The 23,212-nt window shown below is 32.2% G+C and overlaps 4 protein-coding genes across 22 annotated transcripts; 3 read left to right on the top strand and 1 right to left on the bottom strand.

Annotated features, from left to right (window-relative positions):
• Positions 1–31: 31 nt before the first annotated feature.
• LOC145316596 (uncharacterized protein C3orf38 homolog) lies at positions 32–9,088 on the bottom strand. 14 transcript variants are annotated; one of them, XR_013878611.1, is made up of 6 exons: positions 8,584–9,088; positions 5,879–6,569; positions 4,735–4,952; positions 2,703–2,895; positions 2,477–2,516; positions 1,417–2,251 (listed from the first exon to the last, which is right to left on the bottom strand). XR_013878611.1 is itself a non-coding variant. In XM_080157224.1 (5 exons), the coding sequence occupies exons 1-4, from the start codon at positions 8,713–8,715 to the stop codon at positions 2,758–2,760; spliced, it is 1,179 nt and encodes a 392-aa protein (XP_080013350.1). In that variant the 5' UTR covers positions 8,716–9,088; the 3' UTR covers positions 1,417–2,516; positions 2,719–2,757. The 14 variants fall into 14 exon arrangements, 2 of the variants coding, with proteins under 2 accessions (XP_080013349.1, XP_080013350.1); XR_013878613.1 differs by having other exon boundaries at positions 1,417–1,572; positions 2,129–2,516; positions 2,719–2,895; XR_013878614.1 differs by having other exon boundaries at positions 1,417–1,550; positions 2,129–2,516; positions 2,719–2,895.
• A 983-nt stretch (positions 9,089–10,071) lies between these two features.
• SmB (small ribonucleoprotein particle protein SmB) lies at positions 10,072–12,879 on the top strand. The gene is made up of 3 exons (XM_080157207.1): positions 10,072–11,298; positions 11,997–12,162; positions 12,488–12,879. The coding sequence occupies exons 1-3, from the start codon at positions 11,236–11,238 to the stop codon at positions 12,727–12,729; spliced, it is 471 nt and encodes a 156-aa protein (XP_080013333.1). The 5' UTR covers positions 10,072–11,235; the 3' UTR covers positions 12,730–12,879.
• LOC145316589 (jmjC domain-containing protein 8-like) lies at positions 12,879–17,650 on the top strand. Of its 4 annotated transcripts, none has more exons than XR_013878587.1 (7): positions 12,879–13,123; positions 14,314–14,456; positions 14,764–14,851; positions 15,947–16,064; positions 16,379–16,459; positions 16,875–17,201; positions 17,461–17,650. XR_013878587.1 is itself a non-coding variant. In XM_080157205.1 (6 exons), the coding sequence occupies exons 1-6, from the start codon at positions 12,879–12,881 to the stop codon at positions 16,992–16,994; spliced, it is 795 nt and encodes a 264-aa protein (XP_080013331.1). In that variant the 3' UTR covers positions 16,995–17,650. The 4 variants fall into 4 exon arrangements, 2 of the variants coding, with proteins under 2 accessions (XP_080013331.1, XP_080013332.1); XR_013878586.1 differs by having other exon boundaries at positions 17,401–17,650; XM_080157205.1 differs by having other exon boundaries at positions 16,875–17,650.
• On the top strand, positions 17,551–23,105 carry Atg16 (Autophagy-related 16). Of its 3 annotated transcripts, none has more exons than XR_013878585.1 (8): positions 17,551–17,689; positions 18,547–18,681; positions 19,944–20,071; positions 20,265–20,451; positions 20,860–20,964; positions 21,188–21,344; positions 21,450–22,506; positions 23,074–23,105. XR_013878585.1 is itself a non-coding variant. In XM_080157204.1 (7 exons), exons 1-7 carry the CDS (start codon positions 17,654–17,656, stop codon positions 22,352–22,354), a joined length of 1,653 nt encoding a protein of 550 aa, XP_080013330.1. In that variant the 5' UTR covers positions 17,551–17,653; the 3' UTR covers positions 22,355–23,105. The 3 variants fall into 3 exon arrangements, 1 of the variants encoding a protein (XP_080013330.1); XR_013878584.1 differs by having other exon boundaries at positions 22,640–23,105; XM_080157204.1 differs by having other exon boundaries at positions 21,450–23,105.
• Positions 23,106–23,212: the final 107 nt, after the last annotated feature.

The raw sequence follows: 23,212 nt of genomic DNA, 5'->3' as shown, positions 1-23,212 counted from the left end.
GTTACTCGTTCTTCTACATACTGAATTAGAATCTGAAATTATAATATAAAACATAAATATATTTTATTATCATATATAAAATTAGAGATTATACTGTAATATGCATACATATGAATAATAAGAAGCCTTTCAAGAGTTTTTATTAATACTACTACATCAAAACAAACATCATAAATAATCTTTATTTTACCCTTTTTTGCATCGAAAAGATTAGAAAGGCCAGTTTATTCACCCTAAAGGTAAAGGAAATGTTAAAATTTAGAGCAAAAATAATTTGAAAATATCAAAACATAAACAAAAAGGTCAGAGGTTCACTAAATATATCAAAATATACGCAATGTTTGCGCATATATATACAAATATCTTAACTTGGCTAGTAGTACTGAGTGAGTAATTGAATGTCTAGAACAGGTTTTATCTCTCTCTCAGTCTCTCTGACACAAGCACACACACACTCAAGCTATGGCGAACAAACACACACACAGTATACACATATCCCCCATATTTAGAGTGAGCTAAGCAATAGATACAACACAGGTAAATCTATCCTGCGTGAAAGTTTGTGTCAATGCCGCAACCTTTCCAACTTTAGGGCAGTCCGAATATATCTCTATTTATTTATGAGTATCTTATCATATCTTATAAATGTAAGAATGAGTATTAAAATGGAAGGAAAAAAAAGAAATATTGTGAATCTGATTAAATATTTTTTGGATCGCCCTAAAATCAAAGCCTTGCCTAGTAAAGCTATTATAATAACTGCCTACCTAAGCTGACGACGACCAATAAACACACCCAAAGATATATACTCACCCCTTTATCTATACCCCTGACAATCCCCCCCCCCCTCTCTTTGAGTCCTGTGTGCACACACACACTCACAGGCAAATGTATGCAAGGAATGTAAAACATGTCAACAAACAATGACTTTAATGAGATTTGGGAGGGAGTAGGGGTTGTGGGGGGTAAGGGTACAAATACTATAAGAGAAGAGAATTTAGATAGGCGTCAACGTAGATTATAATCTCATTAAAATATGAATCCATAAATTGTATATTCAGCACGGGAACTGAATTAGGATGATAATTCAGACTTTTTTTTCATACATACAAAGTAACAGGATATCTCCTTGTTTGGTTTATTATTTTTTTACGGGAGGGTACAAAATCCCATAGATATGACCCATTAGAAATGCACCCAACCCCCCAAATATTTTTTATTACTATTCCCTCATAAAACTAAAATTGAACTCTCATCCATCTTTTTGAATAAGGAGAAAAAATAACCTTTCCTCCAACAAAAATTTAACAATCCGATAAGAGCTAATCCTTAATATTATAAAACAATGTAGGGCTGTCGGTCTGCCGGCTATGCACAAATGAAGATTAAAAACGAAATATTTAAGAACAAAATTAATTAAAATTAAAAATATTTCTTTATTAGCAGAACAAAACTTAGTTTTTTTTTCTCATAAAATACGTTGAAGCAAAATCATCCAAACATCACAGATTATTTTTTAATTTGGATACCTTCCTAAACCATATTTATTACTTCAAAAATATTGAAATAGAACTTATTAAATAAAAAAATTTCAAACGTCTTAGCATAATAGAGGTTAATAATTTATAAGTAGATTATATAAAATTATCATTTTGTGCATTTTATGTTTGACAATGCCAACCCATAAATATACTTTTTGATATCCAAGAATGTAATTGTACCTAGGTAGTCTACTAATAACTCCAAGCATTCTCTATACCCCAGGAGAACAAACATAAATATATTACAGGAGTATTTTTAAATAATAACAGAATTTCTGTCTTTAGCTAAGGATCTCGCCAACCCCTGAACCTAAAGGGTTTTCTTTTACAGTGAAGCTAAACTTTGAAGTGAAGGGTAGATTCTCCCCTCTCCCTTGTAAGGTCTCTAGGGGCGTAGCCGACAGTTCATAAAATCACCACCAGAGAAACATTTAACATAGATGAATATAATGATCCTGTATTATTGATATTAATTAAAATACACAGCTTGAAGAGTTTTCTTGTTTTCAAGTTCAAAAGAGAAAAATTTTCTGTAATTTAATTAGGGTTCTATTAAGCTAAAACATAAGAAATAAGGAACTGATTACCTAAAATAGAAAAAGGTTTTGCTTTGGTTTTGTGTAAGAAAAATATAATTCTTTAACTAGGTATACATACATACATAGGATTACAAATAAATATATATTTTGGTTCACAGCGGAAAATTTCTTGGAGAAGGGAAGGGTGGATATACCGCTTTATAAGAACTAAGCCTAATAATTAAAATAAATGAGAAGAATATGATTATGTTTCTTGGATTTAAAACAATGGCAATTTCTTCAATCCTTTATGTGTTTTACTCTAAAGAAAAAAAACAGTACTGATTATTTGTTGTTGTTTCAGAGTTCCCTTGTAATTTGGTTAAGTTCAAAAGCGTAACATCCATTCCATCCCTTATATTTATGTAACTAAGATAAGATTTTCGTCAACTCATATCTAAATGTTCAATTTAAAGCAAAAAAATGTATAACTTTAAACGAATGAGTATCAAGTTCAATGTTAAAAATAAATATACTTAGCAATTTAAAAAAAAAAAAAATGCGCGATTGCTTTTTAAACAATTGCGCAATAGAAAAGTATTTCACAAATCAATTCTAAAGGAAAAATGGTTAAAAAATGTACTGTAAGAATTATTTGCTTTAAAATTAAAAATAATTATAATTAAATAGCTCTGTTGCTAACTGTAGGCGATGGCACATAATGAACTGTTGGCTAATATTGGTTTTTCACTCACTTTTCTTGCAAAAAGTCTGGCTTCGGTGTGTTTTATCTTCCAATTGTTTTCGGAACGAGGATCTCTTATCAAACCAAAAATCTAAAAGAAAAAAAAATTAAACGACTTTATACTATGAAAATGCAATGTTGATACTTACATGCTTCAAATAAAAATATCATAAAAACTTAGCACCGAAATGTTACAACAATACAAAGCTTATAAATAAGGGGGGAGGGGGGGAGCAATGACATCTGAACGAGCAAAATGGTCTAAATATTGAGCTAGATTGTTGAAACTTGGTACATAAGCCTAGACCTATAGGTACTACATCTAAATGCAAAAAAAATCATTTTTAAGTTAGGCCAGGTAAGAGGAAATGGGGTTTTCAGGCCTTTTTTTGGTCAATTTGATGTAGAAACTTACTTTTAATCGTTGGTTTTTAGTTTTTTTCCTTCAATGCACTGTGTCGATTCATACGGACATTATTTAGGAAGATACAGCATGTCGGGGACCGACCCCAGCGGGCTAGGTGGGTGGCTCACTGGGGTTACGTGCATTTTTTATAAAGTTTGTGTAGTCATATATCAGACTATAGGTTTTTAAGTTTAGATCCTAACTTGCTAAATCATCTTAAATAGATAATGTCCTTATAAATAGACAAAGTGTATTCAAGAAAAAAAAAGAAAAGAAAGTAAGTTTTTTCATCAAAGAAGACCAAAATATATCAAATAAGGCCTAAAAATCAAATTTCCGCAGGGTTTTCTTAACTAACCTAAAAATAAAAAAAATTTAGTTTTTTATTCATTTAGAAGTAGTACCTAAAGTAGTACTCGGCTTATGTACCAAGTTTCAAAATTCTAGCTAAATAGACCATTTTGCTCACTGTTTAAGTTCAGATGTCATTGCTCCCCCCTCTTAAGGAAATAATAGTTTATACGATCATAAGTTAAATAAAAGGGCTTTTAATTTCTAACTTTAAGGTTTATTTGTAGGAAGCTTTAAGGGTTATAGCCTTTCTGTAATGCTTTCAGCCCTTAAAACAAAAAATATCATATGATCTTCATGGCCCCAATCAGGGTTGGCAAAATTCGGGATTTTTGTAGGTTTAATCCGCGGACAAGGAAAAAACCGGGTTTTATTGGTTTATTCCGGGAAAAGTCCGGACTTTTGTAAAAAGTTATTTTTTTTTTAAATAATCAACGTAAATGTCAACGTATTGACCCAATCTTTAGTATTTAGGTATGAGAGAGGCAATAATAAGCTGAGAGGACTTCTTGGTAGTACAGATACTCTACAATTATCTTGAATGAATGAACGTTAGTATAAAATTTAGGATTGCCTCTTAAATTATAAAATTAACTTATTGATATTAATGTTAATTTATTAAGTCAAAAGATCACTGTTCCTAATTTAAGCTAAAAGTATTTGTTAGTTTCTGAATTTTTATTCTATGTTTCATAGATAAATTTTGTAGCATATTTAATAAAAAAAAATTGTCTTTGTTATTTTTATAATTTAAGAGGCAAGCCTAAATTTTTTAGGTACTATCGTTCATTCATTCAAGAGAATTGTAGAGTATCTGTACTTCCAAGAAATCCTCTCAGCTTACTATTGTCTGTCTCATACCTAAATACATTTTTCAAATAAAAATGTTGCTTTCTAAAAATAAGCCTTTTTTTTGTAAATTCTAATGTTTTTCTACTGTGTTTACAGGCATTTTGATAAAAAATAAGAAGTTTATTACGAAAAAGTAGTAATTTAGGAGCTTTTTGGAGGCGAACATAGCATTTTTTTTCAAGGTGGACTTTTGTTTTTTTTAAAAGTGGACTTTTGTTAGACCTTTTTGTAACTTTTTCTGGTGGTTAAAACCGGTCAAAACCATGTGGTTTTAACTGCCCTGGACTTTTCTTGCCAACCCTGGCCCCAATTCAAAATTACCTGTTCAAAAACTCCACATACAGTGTGTTGATTATGAAGAGTACCACAGGCAAGGACTAGAACAAGACCGTGCGGATCTAGGGTACCCCGCACACCCTCCTCACATAAATTTGGGTTAAATGTGAGGCTGTGTCTGTGGACAACATTGCGCAGCATATCACAAACGTCACTGGCGTTCTCCTCAATATGAAAAGATTCCATTGTTTCTCCATTCACACCTACAAAGGTCATATTTTTCAAAGAAGATTATTAATTTCAAAAAGAAACAATTCTGTAAACGAAGAATAGCATCCATGCGGGATTGCACACTTATTGTTTATTTTTTATTGTTTTACAAATTTCGGCATATTTTAATTAACCAAAGTCGGTAGATATTTGATATTTAAAAGATGGCCAAAATTGATTATTTAGTCATTGTCAATTTTTTTATCATCAATATTTTTTTTCTCCATGGTTTAACTTTACATTGCATTTGGTCTATTTTATTATCTATGATATGCATAGAAATGAGATACCAGAGGAAAATAATTCGTTATGAGCTCTTGCCTTAGTAAAATCATGCTTTTCAATCATCGTTGCCCCATGTCTTATAAAGTCAAATGAATGTCAATTGATGACGATTAAAATAATGGAAATTATTTAATTCGGATAATTTTAAGTGTTTTAAAAGCTTTCAAAAGGGGTAGTTGCACAAAGTGAATTTAAACTTGAATTTAGTGAACTCTATATTTTTTCTGTTCAATAGTTTAAACTACATCTATAGGTCATATATTTGAAAGAATTCCAATTTTCTACTAGGTAGTTTTTAAAATATTAAGATTCGAAAATCACATTTTTTGGACATATTCAACATAAATGTCTGTCCTGTTTACACAAAAACAGTAAGATGACTATTTTTGTGGTGCCTAATTGATTGCTATTTATTGTAATACAAAACTATATATGTTAGATAGTATTCTTGTAACTTAGGCTTGCAAGTAAACTTGTTTTATGCACTTCATGCAACTATCTTTTTTCTCGTAAAACACAAACTCTACTGCCTTTAAGCGAAAAACTAAATTAAGAAACATGTACGAGGTGGTTTTATTTAATAGCGGTGTTAATCGCAAAAGGCAAGTTGGTATCAAAATATAAAAAAGGTTACCTAAAAGGTTAACTTTGGCGTTTGCATCGGGCCAGAACATTGTTTGATTAAACTCTGTTACTTCAGGATTGTGGCAGCATGTATTCAGAATTTTATAAAACCAATCTACAAAGTTCTTAGCCATGTCCTGACATTGTGACTGAGTGGTAGGAAACATAGACGCATTAGAGGCGAGGCTGCTGCTACAGCTATTGGAACCAGAATTGATAATACTACTGCTACTAGTGGTACAATTTATTTGGTTCATTTGAAGACTAGATGAGAATGAATCTTGAGACAACAGCAGAGATGTGGTGTGATGAGCATTGGAATTTTGAGTAAATGATGAATTACTTGATTCATCATAATTCATCATTGAAAGATTAGATTCTGTTCGCCTAAGGCTAGAAAAGTAACTGGTTGGTAATGCTCCACTCGGCAAAGAGTCAAGACTACAGAGTGATGTGTGCGAAGCATTTCTAGAAGGTACAGGAGCGGGTGGAGGAGCATCTAAGGAGTTCTCATCACAAAAATACAAATCAGCATCGTCACTAGATCCCCACAGTTCTAAAATTTTTTTCACTAGAGATGTCTTTTCTGCGCTGGCTTCGATGGGCACTTTTTTTTCATGTAAATAACGGAATAAGAAATCTTTTTTCATCTTTCGTCGTTTGAGCAAATCTAAGGCTGAATCGGTGTGTAATATAACAGCCTAAACAGAAAAAATATTAATTAGTCAAAATACAAATATTCCTTATTAATTCTATTGTATGTATAACTTACCTAATTAGGTATGTGATAAAATAAAAAAAATGAACTTTACTTAAATTGTATCAGAAAAACAAGGACAATTATTGTCGCTTCTTATACAACTCCATATTACAATAAGAACCATCAATAACATACACAGAAAATCTTTATCTATAATACAAAGTAGCTTGATGTCTGTCCGTCCGTCCGTCTGAAGCTTAAGATCTCGGTAACCACTGAACCGATTGGATTCTACTCTTCAGGGTATATACCTATCGGTCCTGTGGTGGTTTTAAGCTATTTTTTTGGGGGTGGGACACCCCCAACCCCCCTAAAAATGAAAATTTACCCCCCCCCCCAAAAAAAAAAAAAATAATTTTCTTGAGAACACATTAGACTATTAGCAGCACCAGTAGTAATTTTCTTGAGAACACATTAGACTATTTTTTTTACGAAATTTGCAAAGGGGGGAGGCGGATGTGCCACTTTTTGAAACCAAAACTAAAAGTCAAAGGAACTCAACTAAAAAAAAGAGTTACAGGTCTGAGATTTTGCATGGCAGTTGCTTTATAGGGTTACAATATGGAACAGTGAAGAAACGGCGGCGCAACCGCCGAAAACCGCCGAGAAATTGCAAAAAAAAATTTCGGCGGGAAACGGCGGTTGCGCCGCCGTTTCTTCACAGTTCCATATTGTACCCCTATGAAGCAACTGCCATGCAAAATCTCAGACCTGTAACTCTTTTTTAGTTGAGTTCCTTTGTTGACTTTTAGTTTTGGTTTCAAAAAGTGGCACATCCGCCTCCCCCCTTCGTTAATTAAACGAGAAAATGTTTTCCTGCTGGGTAGGTGCGAAAATTTGCGATCCGTTCTGCTTGGTAAGTAATAGAAGATGTAATTATACCTCTTGGGGCAAAGCCCCTAGAGGCTAGGGGCGAAACCGCTAGTAAAGATATATACCTATAAGGCTATATCTATTAATATTTCAACTCACTGTTAAGTAATATTTATAAGAGTCATGAAATTAACGTGACAGGACACAATGGCATGTGTGCTGTCATATCCTTTATCTCGAGAGGGCTGGGGATTTTATGGAATTTTGATCACTACACGTATTAGATAAAATAATATTTACTGTAAAGGTGAAATTTAACAATTCTATAAAGGTATATTTTATAAGGGTTGGCAATCCGAATCCGGGATGCAGGGTTGGCAATCCGAATTCGGAATCCGCCCAATTTGGAATCCGAATCCGGAATCCGTTTTTTAATAGTGGATTCGGATTCTTAATTGTTAGGCTAAAATTAGCGTCTTGAGTTTTTTTGGTCCAAATATATATTCTAATTTTTAACATTTATTTTGACCTCTGTAGGGTCTAGAAATAGAAGAAAAGCTACTGTAAAAAACAGGAATAAGGTATAACCAACAAGCAAAATAAACCTAATATAATATTTGGGGGCAATGGAGAGGTCGTTTATTTTACGATGTGTGGCCCCCCAAAGACAGCTGAAAAACACGTAGGTATAAGTTTCGTGAATTTTTTTTCGAACTAATTTCGTTATTGGTATAAGCTGTGAAAAAATGCAAATTTAGATTCTGCCCAGTACCCGGTAAAATTGAATCCCTTATTTTTTAAAAGCCTTTAAAAATATTGATAGATACGGATCAGGAATTCGTCAAAAATAAAAATCCAGATTTCGCGGAGAATCCGTTTTATTTTTAGACGGATTCTTGTAAGAATCCGAATACGATCCAAAAATAAGACGGATTGCCATCTATTTTATTCTTTTAAAGAACAATAAATCAATATTTAAGTATGGTGTCTAGAACAAAATAGATGAACTTTAGGTCATCTATGCTTCTAAAATAGTGCAGCTTCATGAGAGGCATAGTCATTTCAAATTTTTGAGTACAATTCATGGAATTTGTTATCTGACATTATAATATATAAATATTTGATATAAATTAAACCCAAACCTGAACAGCATCCTCTCTGGACTGTGGAACAATTAATCTATTGGTGACAGTTTGTGCCAAACTGTTAAGGTCCACTCCTTCCATTCTCTCCAGCAACTCTCCTATACCTCGCTTCTCACTCTCGATCAACATTTTGAATGATGACAAAATCTCACATGTTCGAAAATTATCTGAAACAGTCAGTTAGTTCACGTTAAATGTTTCCTAGTAATAATTATATCCAAAAATCTATGAACTTTAAGGGGTGCTGCCCTGCCAGAAACGCCGTAAGCAAATCCTACGATATGCATACGATAAATGCGAAAGAGGTCCTTACAGTAACGGCACTATCAGTTTCCTTGATGAATTCTTATTAAACTTGCATTTAAAAGTAATGCGCGACTAAAAATAGAAAAATTAATTATATTACATGGATTGAAAAGTAACTATAATAGCAAAAATATAACAAATTAACATATTGAAATACATACCTAGGTAAATTAACAATAAACACACAGATATTTATTATTTGCACAGTAACAAAATTTTCAAACTACGCAGAAATTATTGAGCAATCACGTACCCTTCATGACATCAACTTGGACAGGGTTACCAAATTTGGAATATTGACAGTTGGACAATTTTATTTGTTTCTTTTTTTAGAATTTGAAATTTAAATAGTATAGGTAATGAATCTTTTCGATGTACAGATTAGGAGTAATATGAAATTAAAGATCATATCTTAGGGCCGGATCATTTTTTTCCCCTACACAAAACCGATCGGAATTCAGATAGTTTTCTGGTAAATTTATACGCTAACTGATACAAATCTAAATCAATATTTCATTTTTGTTATTTTTAATTATTTATAAACATTAAGTGGCTATGAAAGTTTTTTAATAAAAAATGTATTTCTAGTATAAAATAAAAAAAATGGCAACCTTGCCTAACAACAAGTAACAAAATTTTATCCATTATCGAAAGAAACGACATTTTTAAGAAAAGCTTAAGAAATAAAATTATTTAAAATTTAGGATTTTTCTTTTTCTTTACATAAAAAAAATAAAAATGTATTTATAGATCAAAATACTACTATTTTCCTTTCTTCCCTAATAAAGTTTAAAAACCTTACGCGGCATTTTTTTCTTACCGTGAGCATACAGGGATGTCAAAATTACTAGTTATACGGCATAATTTATTAAATACAATTATTAATAAAAAAAAAGTATTAATATTAAGATGTTATAAATTATTTTTCTGAAATTATCTCTATAAACGTAAATGTAAATGAATAGTAATGAAAAGATCCAAATAGAATGAATATTGTGACACTATCATTCGATATAAAGATGTAAGTTGAAGAAAATAATAATTTTGTTCGACAACCTTGATAACTCCATGACCGCGTTGGTCGAGAGATGTTTGTGCCGAATCAACTACTACAACAGAAACGATTAGTTTCTTAAATATTTCAATTTTGATTTTTAAATTAAAGTTTAATTGATATAAGTCTAGGTTTAAGAACCCAAATAGTTTTTAAACACTGCTCAAATTTTACGCATTTTGTACGCCCAAGGGTTAAGGACGTTCACAAACTAAATTAACCATCTGAATTTAACACTGTATGACGTCACTTAACACTGCTAAAATTTAACCATGGGTACGATCGTTTTACATCATTAAACGCTCTGTAAACACACTTGATTTGGGTCACGTGACCATTAAAATACACTAAATTTTGATTTTGAAGATAATATTAAATGTCTTCTTCTCTATAAAAAGAAGGAATTCGATTCTTAATACATAACTATTATTTTTAAAAATTATTATATTTTAATACAAAGATTAATATTTATTCTATATAATAATTTTTCTATAGACATTTATAGGTAATATAGATATGTTCTTGAATTTTTTTTCTCTTATTAATAAATTAAATTTACAAAGAGTGTAGGTAATTTATATAAGAAAAATACAAAGAGGAAATCCTTATACATAAGTAACAGGATGTCTATCCTGTATGTCCGTCTGTACCAAATGATAATTGAAAAAAATCTCTTTTGTTAGGACAATGTTTGTCTCTGTACTATGTATGTATCTCAGAGAAACTGTGGCAGCCGCGCCGTTGCTGCAGAAAACGCCGCCGCCGGCGGAATTTTTTTTTTAACATTTCTCGCCGAATCAGACAATATTGTATTATTTGAGTACATGTTATTTTTTTCCAAAAATTTTCCACTGCGGTAGGACTTAGTAATTTTTATGTTGAATTTTTATTTACTTAGGCTAAATCCTAATTTAAGGCTTTCAAAGTTTGGTTAAGGCCTACATAATAAAGCAGTTACATCCCCCTTAAAAAGAAATCAATTAAACTCGGTATTATTCCTATATGAAACGACGACATTAGAAATATTAATGCAAAAACATATGATTTTTCTATGGCAACCCTGAGCAAGCGATGTTTACAGAGTTTAAAATTTAACTTTGCTAAACGTTCATTAACACTGACGTATGTAAACAAATGAAATGTCCTTAACCCCTCGATGGTTAATTTGAAGAGTGTTAAGATTTAGCACTGCTAAACATTGTTAAATAAAACGATCTAAAACACTCAAAGTTCTTAAACCTAGGCTATATATTATATTTTTTTCAGACAAATTAAACCAAATTTCCAAAATGATCGGCAAGAGTAACAAAATGCAGTCTTATATTAACTGCAGAATGAGGGTTATCCTTCAGGTATGTTTGTAGTTTACGTACACATATATGCAATTCTTTTACTTATTTATAGTAACGTGTAATGGACAGTTTTCCGCCGATAATATAAAAAATTACATGTTTAATAATCTGGTCCTTAATTGAGATTTTTAAAATAATTAGGAATCTAGTTTTATGTTAAGTGTTTTTTTCGGCAAGACTTTATAACCGTGTCAGTCCCCAAATTAAATGATTCGAATTCGTACCCATATTCGATATATTTTATTATTAACTTTATCAAATTGGTTCTTCATTGGTTAATCGTTATTAAAATCTCTTTGAAAAGATCCAATAGAAATTGTATAGTTGAACAGAAGTGTATATTCTGCAAAATTGACCCTGCTCAGGGGGGATTAAAAAAATATGTGGTTGGGGGGAAAAAATGTAAAAATTATGAACTTACATTTTTTCCATTTTTCTCCCCTCCTTGGTGTAAAAAACTAAAAGAATATGCAAGAGGGGGGATAATATGAATAAAATTAAGAGTTCTGTAAAACCAGGAGGAAAATTTTTTTGCAGCAGGTTAAAAATATAAATTTTGTGCAAAATATACACCCCTGTAGTCGAATGAGAGTTCAGAGTAGGATGTAATTCAAATATTAAAATTATTTTCATGTAATATATGAGCGTATTTTATGGACGAACAAAACACAGTTTTCATTTGAATATCCATATTTTAGGATTCCAGAACCTTCATTGGACAATTCAAAGCATTTGACAAACACATGAATGTTATTCTGGGAGATTGCGAGGAATTCAGAAAGTTGAAGCCCAAGTCGGCCAAATCTGCTGAGAGAGAAGAGAAGCGTGTGCTAGGACTCGTTTTACTCAGGGGTGAAAATATTGGTAAGCGTTTGGATTCGATTATTCCGATTATATCAATACCATGCAGTTAAGGTAGCTATAGACGAGCTAGTCTGCAAGTAGCAGAATATAATTTCTACATGTTTAAGGTTTGTATAATTATATCTTAACACGAAAGGACAGTTATCTTTTTTTTTTCATCTGAAAAGGCATCAGATTGCATGAAAAATATTCTTGTTTTAAACTAAAATCACAAGTTTCACCTTCCTGAAAGTTTTCTCTTGTTTATCAAAGTTAATTTAAAGGGTTTTAAATCTATACCTATTATCTTTATAGTTATTACAATTACAATCTAATATAATTTCAGTGTCAATGACTGTTGAAGGACCACCCCCACAAGACGAGGGAGTACCCCGCGTTCCAGTTGCTGGAGCGGGAGGACCTGGCATGGGCAGGGCCGCTGGACGTGGTATTGGTGGACCTAGCGGTGGACAGCCTGGCCTCTCTGGACCAGCTCGCGGTGTTGGCGGACCCTCCAACCAGATGATGGCTCCGGGCGCTCACGCCGGTGCACCCCCAATGCGCGGAGCTCCTCCCGGCGGATACTAATTCCTACCTCATGATCATTTGTCACGATGTTCTGTATCATGCTTGTGTTTATTAATGTTCTGTAATCCTGTATTTTTGTTTGTACCTATCTTCAACATTAAATCTTTTCTTAAAATTTTCGATCTCAATTTTTTATTTCGTGTTTTCAGATGATTCTTGTGTTATTATTAACACAAGTATTATTAACATGCTATGGAAATTTAAAGCCTTATATTTGCAACGGTGGCTGGACGACTTATCCTGATGATGTCCTTGTATCTCCTGGACCCTGCAATATTCAGATCCGAGATAGTACATTGTCACAAGATGAATTTTTAAAATCATACGCTTACACCGAACCTTTCATCATCAGAGATGGAGCTAATAATGATTTGTTCCGTGCTCTCACTGGCAAGTATGAACAATTATCCATAGATTTTAAATAGCAATACAACATTCTTAGGCTTTAAAAATAATATCCCCATTCCATGTCAAAACAAAGGGGATCATCTTTTCACTACTTTTCGTATAAGTGTTTAAGACTAAAAAATTTGGCATGATAGTAGCTCCAGTAGCAGGGGCTGCTATTCAGCCAATTAATTCCATTTGTAATCACCAAAAATAAATTATTTTGATGGAGTAAATCTTGTTTTTTTGGTGTAACTTAAAGGGAAGTGGGTAAGAAGATGAGAAAAAAGGTAAGGGGGTTGAGAAGAAATTTTCACTTAAAATTGTTTTGTCTGAATCACATTCCCTTTTCCCTGCAATTAAGATAAACTTTCTTATTACGTTCTAATAAAGTTGACATATTATATAATAGTGGTGTTGTATACTCTGCATAAGATATTTTTACCCTCCGGCTGCAAAATATTTTTTTCTCCCCTAGTTTTTTTCTCCAACGGAGGGGAAAAAATGTAAGTACTCCATTTTTATTATTCCTACCACATTATTTTAGTTTATTCCCCAAGGATGGAGGGGAGGTTCAAAACTCTTTGTTCCCCCCCCCCCCCCCACCTATAGCAGGGTATCCCTTGCAGAATATACAACCCTGCCTTTTATTTACTCTTGACACCTGATGTTTTGGTTTTTTATATGAAACATATGTCTCGACTCTACAGAAAAAAAATATTATCTAGTGTCAGGTGTAAATCCATGTTATATCCCATTAAAGCAACTGCCATGCAATGTTCTACTCTAACATTTAAAAATCTAAAGTCTGATTAATATACTAGTTAAGATCACCAGGTATTTGGTTTAAGAGGAGAAGCTAGGTAGTTCAAAAAGGAAGACATTTTTGCGCTTATTTTCACTTAAGACAGTGGGATATTTCGCAAGCATTTAATAAAGTAAAATCCAATTTAAATGTTAAGCTTTTACATATTATGCAAATTAGCATTATAATTGTCTGTTCATCTAAAGCCTTAGATCATGACTGAATTACTTGGTCTCTATTTTATAGGGCATATTATTTCTTCAAAAATATATTTAAAAGATATATTGTCAATATTAGTCAAGAGTCTAACAATTCCCAAATCGTTTAAGCATTTTGATACTTATCTATAACATCATTCTTAACTTTTCTTTAACTTTTAAATTTGTTATTAGGGAAGAATTGTTGAGTAGATATGGAGAATACATTGTTAGGCTAAGTTCTGCTAATTCTTACAGTTATGATAAGAAGGATATGACATTTACAGAATACTGTGACAAACATCTTTATCCACAAAATAAATATACACTCGGAAACGGTAAGAAACTTTTTTTTTTAAACTTATTGACATTTTTATTATAAGTGACTTTGCCCGGCCAAAGTATCTAAAGGACATCGCGTCACCTAAAAATTTGGTTATTGAAGAAACAATTTGTCCATCCGTTTACGGGATCTTCATTGACAGTCATCAATTGAAATAATCTTATAAGATAAAACTCAAATATTTGGCGTGTCAAAATTTTTCTAATAATACTATACTAACGAGAATTTGTAATTAACGGGCGTAATTTACATAAAGTCCGAGCGATACGGTACCCACTTATTGAAATGTATTTTTGTTTTAGAAACATTTTACATGTTTGGTGACAATGACAATGTTGAATGGGGAGATCTTCTGAATGAATACAATATTCCGTCTTATAATCTTCCAAGGTTGTAACCAGGGTTGGCAGACAAAAACCCACCCCAAAACCCACCCGGGTTTTTTGCCCTTTAACCCAACTAAAAAAAAACCAAGGTGTTTTGGGTTTTTGAGGGTTTTTATATAACAAAAGCAAAATTTGTTTAAAAAATAAGTTTATTTTTCCTTTTTCACAAATTATATTAAAAAAAATATGTTTTCATTGACCTCTTGCATGTATTTAACAAAGGAATAGACTCATTACTTACACTGACATTACATCAAGAAAAGCACGTACAGTTTTCGGATCTTTAGATTTTGCATTTTTTCTGTATGTCCTGTAAATGGAAGCCAACTTTTTAGCTTTAAAAGAATGGACCTATTTGGTTTCATTGTATGGTAGTTTTCTTTGTATTTTTTTAGTAGCTATCAATAGGTTATTTTAGGTTAGGTTAGTTAAGGGGTAATGATTGAAACTCGCTGCGCCATAGAAAGAATCGTCTATAATATATTATTAGCGGCTTCTTCCCTAGCCTATAGGTGCTCCAAGAGGTAATCTAATGTACAGCTGCAACCAAAAAAATTGAAGGGGATTTTTAGTTTTTTTTGGGGGGTTGGGGGTGTCCCACCCATCAAGAAAATAGATTAAAACCACCAAAGGACCATTATATATATTCCCTGTAGAGTAGAATTCAATCGGTTCAGTGGTTATATCATATATTATTCAAGCTTTCACAGTAAAATCTATAAATAAAAACCAAAATCCCTAAAACCCCGCAAAAACCCCTAAAACCCGGGTAAACCTCCTATTTTTGACGACCCCGGGGCTTTTTTAATAGAACCCAGGTTTTGCACAACCCTGGTTGTAACAAAATCTTTTTTAGTTTGAATAAATGTATCATTGTATAATGTATACCTATTACATCAAAGAACGATAGTTTTATTCATGGGTTCCTCTCTAAGTTTTATATAGTTGTGTCTTTTTTTTGTTAACAAACATTTTGTATGTTTTTGCGGGTGTAGCAGGGGGTAGGACACCTATAAATTAACGATATGGTTGCATTACCCCCCCCCCCCTTTATTTAAGCCACGTCTGAGATCTTTGTTTCAAAGCCGATGTTCTTTAGGCACAGTCCTGCGTTGTCTTTTGGTGTAGCAGGTCCTGGATCTGGAGTTCCTTTCCATTTTCATGGCCCAGGCTTTGCAGAGGCCATTCATGGCAGGAAAAGATGGTTTCTTACCAAGGTAAAACCATCATTGTTCTTTAAAAAATCGTTGTTAAATTTTATATTTTAGTGTCTAAAGAAGTAATGTAAGAGAGTTTTAGAAACATAGGATGTAAATAAAACCTCTTTGGTTTCAACGTTTTTATCTTTCAGAATAGCAGTAACCATTCAAAATTGAACGTTTATTTTACACAGAATTCACACAGAAAAATAAATTTTGTCTGAATAACGATTATTATGTGTAGGCTAAATTTTTATTATGTTATCAGCTTTTTTGTACTGATCATAAAGCGAGGGAAATAATATATATTTAATTAATATAAATGTTTTAAGCCTGACGAGAAACCAGTATTTCATCCAAACAAAACAACACTTCAGTGGTATTTAGAAGATTATCCAACTATAAGGAAAGAGGTATATGTCGTTAAGGTTTTGTCAACGGATTCTCAGATTTTTTTTATATTCCTATCGATTTGAAACTTTGCCTGATGATCCCTGTAATTCTAAAGGCAATTAATTCTATGCTCAATAATTTGTAAATAATCTGACATACATGATGTAATTATCCTATGTCCTGGAATTTTGGCATGGTGATTCCAGATATAAATAGTCACCATTTAATATATTACAAATTTACTTAATTTGCAGTGTTTACCTAAGGAATAGAAAGGAACTTGCTAGGACACAGGGAAAAATTTTTATCTTAATGAAATTCATTACGAAACGAAGATTTTTTGTTGATTTCAAATGAACAAATACATTTTTTCAATAATGATCAAAATGTAAATGAGAAAAATGTATGCTATATAATTGTAATAATATATTTTAGATGAACCTGTACGAGTGCACAATAAGACCTGGTGAAGCCATCTATTTTCCAGACAAATGGTGGCATGCTACTTTAAATCTTGACACTTCTGTATTTATTTCAACATTCTTGAGTCCTTAAAATTGTTTTTTATTATATTCTATTTTACGGGTGTGAAATAATTGTAAATTTGCATTTTCTTTTATGGGATACCTCTATTTAAAGAGTTTATGGTTCTTATTATTCTGCTCTATAATTTCTTCTATCGTGTAGTTTTTAAAATATTGTAATCTCGTCAATTATTCTTAGATGTTATAAGTATAGGTACTACATATTAAAAAGAGAGGGGTAGGTTTTTGGTAAAATCCGTAAAGGTTATGTGTTATAAGTAAAAAACCAGTAGTAGAACGATAAAAATTAATGTTAACTTCTTAAAAAAATTTTTGTCTATAGATCTTTTCAATAAGAAATACACATATTTAGTGAATATTATCGTTCTACTACTATTTTTAAGCCTTAAAACACACACCTTTACGGATTCTACCAGAAACCTACCCCTCTCTTTTATTTACTATTTTCTTCTTTATATAAATATAACATAATATAGACAAAACTGAGTCTAAATTGATATTAACTAAGTTTAAATTGATTTAAAAGCATCTAAGGTACCTTGACAATCACTCTTTATGGAAATATCCCTTAAACAAAGTTTAAACTGTTGCTTATTTAAAACCTGTGATACATTATTATTGTAAAATAATATTATCCAAGTGCAATGAATATTTGTTTTCAGAAAATCTATGGATGGAGTGTGGAAGGGAGATATCCTTTGTCAGGTGTGAAACCGTTTTTTTCTTTTTATAAGGCAATATATGTGATAAAATTAGGTTTATGATCAAATTATTAAAACTTTATTTTCATTTCTTTAAATTTTATTCCATAGATGGTATGCTTGATAAAATATATTTTTTTTTTCATTCTTAGAAATATAAGTGTTTTTAACCAGAGTTTCATTTATTTTCAAATAGAGCGGAAGTGGCACTTTTTGAAACCAAAACTGAAAGTCTTAGGAAAGCAACTAAATAAATAAAGAGTTACAGCTTTGAGATTTGACATGGCAGTAGCTTAATAGAGGTACAATATGGAACTGTGAAGAAACGGCTTTCCCGCCGAAATTAATTTTTGCCTTTTCTTTCTAAATTATAATTTTTTTTTCATTAAAATATCCCTTATATTTTTACTTGACACTTGAAATATTTTAAACATGTCAATATTAAAATCGCAAGTGTCAAGTGCAAATATATTGAACGGTATCATACTTCTAGTAAACCACACTTCTCTTCTACTGCAATATCAGCCTCCCATTTCCCCGTCGTTCCTTATATTTGCATTTGGCGAGAAGAGGTGAAAAAAATCGGCGGGAAATAGCGTTTTTCGGCGAGAGCGGCGGTTCCGCCGCCGTTTCTTCACAATTCCATATTATACCTCATTAAAGCAATTGCCATGTCAAATCTCAGAGATGTGACTCTTTATTTAGTGGAGTTCCTTTGACTTTAAGTTTTGGTTTCAAAAAGTGTCACTTTCGCCTCCCCCCTTTTTGCTTTCCAAGTGAGAAATACTATTTGAAAAACAAATGAAACAACTTTTATGCAAAAAAAATATTTGATAGAATTTAATTGATACGATATTTTAGTTGCGGCTGAGAAAGGTTCGAGAACAAATTCCATATGAAACTATTTATAATCATATCAATAATCTAATAGAAACAAATATAGATTTGGTCAATCAAAATCAAAACTTAGAATCTAACAATGCAGCTCTTAAGCAGGTAACTTTATTTTATATTTTCTTGCAATATTTAAAAGGGGGGGGGGGGTTTTGACACATTTACGTAAACAGTGAGCATAGGCTTTATCTTTGGACTGAGAGGATAGGTTATTAGGGATAAAATCATTCTTATATGATAAATTTTCCCAAGTTTTAAAATTTTTTGGATAGGCCTCCAGGTTTAGGAGCTGCAGGCCTCCAAGTTCAGGAGCTAAGGCCTCCATTTGCTCTAGACCGGTAAAAATCAAAACCAAAAATTTTTAAAAAATTTTCTGAAGAGTTAGAAGACATTTTCTCGTATTCATTCGAATCCGGTGGATAGGAACCGGTTCTCATCCATACGAAAAAACTATGTCTAGCATCGAATTATATCCAGTTTTCTACGAATATAGAAATGTACAATTATAAGATTAAAACCAGTTTTTTTAGCCGGTGCCTCCGGCACCTCGGGGCTAAAAAAAACTAGTTTTAATCTTATAATTGTACACTCTATATCCGCGGAAAGCCGTTTATAATACGATACGAGAAATAACTATTAAATAACAAAATATGCTTATTTATAAATGTTATTTACATATTTGAAGAAAAATATGCATATTTTGTTTAATAAGTTGACCTCTATCTTAAATAAATTTTTATTTTTACCGGGCCAGAGACCACCTGGAGACCTGCAGCTCCTGAACCTGGAGGCCTATCCAAAAAATCTTAAAATTTGGGAAAATTTATCATATAAGAATGATTTTATCCCTAATAACCTATCCTCTCAGTCCAAAGATAAAGCCTATACTCACTGTTTACGTAAATGTGCCAAACTTCCCCCCCTCTTCCTCAAATTGTTTAATAGATTATATTAGATATTGGGTAAAAGCTCAATTTTAACCAAGTTTTTCTGTTACTCACAAATGTAAAATCCTTTTATTTTCGATTATGAAACCTGCATAATCAAGTTATTGGTTGGACGCAGGAATAAGGTATAACCAACAAGCAAAATAAATCTAAAATAATATTTGGGGGGCAAATGGAGAGGTCGTCAATTTTACGATGTGTTGCCCCCCAACGACAGCTGAAAAACACGTATAGGTTTCGTGATTTTCTTCCGAATTAATTTCGTTATTGGTATGAGCTGGGTTGGACGCTTTGTGTTATTCAAATATTAGTCATTTTCAATTTGTTATATATCAAATTCTATGATCTTAATAAACATGTTCTACCAAATAATTAAGATTAAAGAAATATTGTTAGCATATAAGTATATTATTTAAGGAGAAAATTCAGTTGGAGGCTGCGCTTCAAGTCCGCGCTGGTGCCTTCCATGCTGCGGACAGCATTAATGTTCAAGAGCTGCAACAAAAACTTATTGGTCTTCAGGAAGAACTCACTGAAATGCATAGGTATTTCATAGCTTGATATAGTCTTTTTTTATACAGGAAAGGTACTTATCAATATTTTGCTATCATGCAGACATAGGATAAAAGTTCGTAGTATTAATAAAATTAAAAACAATTTATTTTCAGTCAACATGTATACGAAATACTTATCCATAAAAGTATTATTGAAAAAAGAAATGTTTTCTTAACTTTTTAGGCGGAAGGGTGAGAATGCTCAGCAGGTGATAGACTTAACAGCAGCTGTCAAAATATTAGAGAAGGAAATATCTGAAAAGCAAATAAGAATTGAAAATCTAGAAGCACAGATTATGGTTCTAAAACAAGACATGAAGGCTGCTGAGAGTCAGATTTCTGAATTAGAATCCACAAATCAGTTGCTAAAGGTATACTTCATATTTCTAAGCATGCAAAGTATGTTCTATAAAGCTTCAATTTTTATACTGCTTTTATAAAAAAATATCACTTATTCAGATTTTTGTAACCTCGTAAGGTTCGAAATTCTGCCTTTATTTATTAGTTATTCTTGTATGAGGCCTAGTCTTTGTACATTACAAAACACATTTTTTGGTTTCATTTGAAGTTACTCTTGTATGAGACCTAGTCTTTGTACATTACAAAACATATTTTTTGGTTTCACTTTCATTTGAAGTTTATGTCGATAGGATAGAATGGAAAAATTTTAGATACGGTTTTTTAAGCAGGTCTCATTTGTTTATGACAAAATATATTTAGTAAATGTGACATTGCACTTTTAAATTCTCAATTGCTCTTAAAAAAATAATATATTTTAGGACGAATATCAAGCTCTGCAACTTGCGCTAAATTCAGCTGAATTATCTCTTTCCTCTGTCAAGTCAGAAAATGATCTTCTAATAACTCAGCTAATGGCACTGAAGGTAGTAGATTATACTGTGAATTTTAGCCTGTAATGCATGATTAGGATTCGGAAAACAAATCACTTACAATCAAAAGATTTGTTTTAATTAGATATAAAACTTATAAGATCATTATTAATAACCTTTGGATTCAGGCCTAATCACAGGTGGAATCACATTAATATTATGTATCTGTTAAATAAATCAAAATTAAGGATGTAGTAGATTAATAAATGATATTAAGGCGAAGGATGCTGAGAGGATGAACCTTGAGAATGACATGTTTATGCAGCACAAGCACAGAACCATGCAGCAGGAGCTGGCGGAGGCTGCCTCTGAGGCCAGGGATATTGGGGATGTTGGTAATGACATTCATAATCCCAGTCTCCCTTCACTTGCAGGTAATTAAAATAAACTTTGTTATAAGTTAAATGTTTTTTTTGTAGTGTTTAAAATTGAATCTTATATTTATAATGTAAAATGAACACTGACAATATATTTTTTAGGTTTTGAAATGCCTACAAAATCGATTGCAAAATTTGAATGTCATGAAGGGGAGGTGAACTGTGTCCAATGGGATTATTTCGGCAAATATTTGTGCACTGCAGGATCAGATAGAAAAATCAAAGTCTGGGAGGTGGACCAATTCAGGACAGACTGCCGTGCCACTCTTGTAGGCAGCAACGCTGCTGTGGTTGGCGTTGACTTTGATCAGAACAGCACAATGGTCCTAGGATCATGTAATGATTTTGCCACCAGAGTTTGGACTATTGATGACTGTCGACTGCGCCATACCTTGACTGGACATTCAGGCAAAGTAATGTCGGCCAAGTTTTTTAGTGACGCTACCCGAATTGTATCAGGAAGCCACGATAGAACATTAAAGTTGTGGGATCTACGAGGCAAGTCGTGTATTTCAACAAAATTTGCAGGTTCTTCGTGTAACGACGTTGTAACCAATGACTCATCTGTGATAAGCGGTCATTTTGACAAGAAGGTTAGGTTTTGGGACGTAAGAACGTCTTCTAATGAGCCATCAAATGAATTGTGTTTCGGGGGTAAAGTTACAAGTCTCGATTTAACACGAGACAGAACTATGTTGGCCGTCTGTGCTAGGGATGACAAAATTAGCATCATTGATCTGAGAAGTATGTCTGTGGCCAGATCATTGCAAGCGGACGGCTTCCATGTGGGCTGTGACTGGAGCAGGGTGGCTTTCAGTGTGGATGGACAATACATAGCCTCAGGATCCATGGATGGGTCAGTTTATGTGTGGAATGTGCTGACCGGAGAGCTTGAGCATACACTGAACGGTCACTCAGTGTCAGTTTATGCTGTAAGTTGGCATCCTGGTGGATTGTACCTGGCTTCAGTTGATAAACAAAAGTCCTGCATCATATGGTCATCATAATATATGTATTATTTAATCTATTTATGTCTAATTTGAATTTTGTAATGCCTGAATTTTCAAGGATTTGGGATTGAGTTAGTGGAAAAATTAATTTCTTTCAATCTTAATTATTTTTTTATTATTTCTATTGAAATTTTGAAATTTATATTAGGGTTATTATGTTTAATATGATTTAACCAATTCAACTCATACCTTCATTCCTGTAATACAAGAAAGTAACTAATTAAACTTCAAGTTTATATATAATTTTCTAAGCATATTAAACATCGTTAACTTTGTTTTTAGTTTTAAAAAAGCTAAATTTCTGCTTCCATTTCTAGTCAAAAAAATATGTAAATATTATTAATTTTAACCATTGTTTGCAGTCATTTTAAAATCAGTAGGAAAGAACGATACTTCTGATAGCCGATAAAATTGTGTCTAAACAGGTTTTAGGCAGACTGAGACACATAAAACTACTGTCCTTGCTTTTTTAATAATTTGAACAAGCTAGAAAAATTCGACTGCTTCCTCTAATATCTTAGTTTCTTCACGAAGTTAAGACTTAACCCACCGCAATTGAACAAGTTTCATAGTGGTAGCTATTTCTATTCTGTGCTGTCTAAAATAAGTAAACTTTTAAAGCGACAACCTTCCCTTATTAAAAATCCCTACATCTTTCAATTTGATCATGTATATAATCATTCGTTATAAAAAATGATTTATTATATAATTTGAAGATTATGAGACAAATATACAGTTATTTTGTCGATCCCCTATTTCTTTTGTATGATTTTGTTTGTAATTCTGCTGAGACAGATTAAAGGTATGATATGTATTAATAATCTATCTAGCTTAGTCCTCTTTATTTACCTATTT

This window comes from Acartia tonsa, chromosome 4 (genome assembly GCF_053477335.1).
Source record: "Acartia tonsa isolate MP-2025a chromosome 4, ASM5347733v1, whole genome shotgun sequence".
Classification (NCBI taxonomy): domain Eukaryota; kingdom Metazoa; phylum Arthropoda; class Copepoda; order Calanoida; family Acartiidae; genus Acartia; species Acartia tonsa.
The sequence above is the reverse complement of the archived record's forward strand: the minus strand, read 5'-3'. Positions and strand labels throughout refer to the sequence as shown.

Bases quoted from the DNA above. Each gene is read 5' to 3' on its own strand.
- Atg16 (XM_080157204.1), top strand. From the start codon at position 17,654: ATGGATGGAGTGTGGAAGGGAGATATCCTTTGTCAG. The intron at 17,690-18,546 runs GTGTGAAACCGT...ACGATATTTTAG, and splicing joins AGGGAGATATCCTTTGTCAG to TTGCGGCTGAGAAAGGTTCG. The intron at 20,965-21,187 runs GTAGTAGATTAT...AATGATATTAAG, and splicing joins CTCAGCTAATGGCACTGAAG to GCGAAGGATGCTGAGAGGAT.
- LOC145316596 (XM_080157223.1), bottom strand. From the start codon at position 8,715: ATGTTGATCGAGAGTGAGAAGCGAGGTATAGGAGAGTTGCTGGAGAGA. The intron at 6,570-8,583 runs GTTTGGGTTTAA...TTTTCTGTTTAG, and splicing joins CCAGAGAGGATGCTGTTCAG to GCTGTTATATTACACACCGA. The intron at 2,896-4,734 runs GTAATTTTGAAT...TTTTTCTTTTAG, and splicing joins TATGTGGAGTTTTTGAACAG to ATTTTTGGTTTGATAAGAGA.
- SmB (XM_080157207.1), top strand. From the start codon at position 11,236: ATGATCGGCAAGAGTAACAAAATGCAGTCTTATATTAACTGCAGAATG. The intron at 11,299-11,996 runs GTATGTTTGTAG...TCCATATTTTAG, and splicing joins GAATGAGGGTTATCCTTCAG to GATTCCAGAACCTTCATTGG. The intron at 12,163-12,487 runs GTAAGCGTTTGG...ATATAATTTCAG, and splicing joins ACTCAGGGGTGAAAATATTG to TGTCAATGACTGTTGAAGGA.
- LOC145316589 (XM_080157205.1), top strand. From the start codon at position 12,879: ATGATTCTTGTGTTATTATTAACACAAGTATTATTAACATGCTATGGA. The intron at 13,124-14,313 runs GTATGAACAATT...ATTTGTTATTAG, and splicing joins TTCCGTGCTCTCACTGGCAA to GGAAGAATTGTTGAGTAGAT. The intron at 14,457-14,763 runs GTAAGAAACTTT...TTTTTGTTTTAG, and splicing joins TAAATATACACTCGGAAACG to AAACATTTTACATGTTTGGT.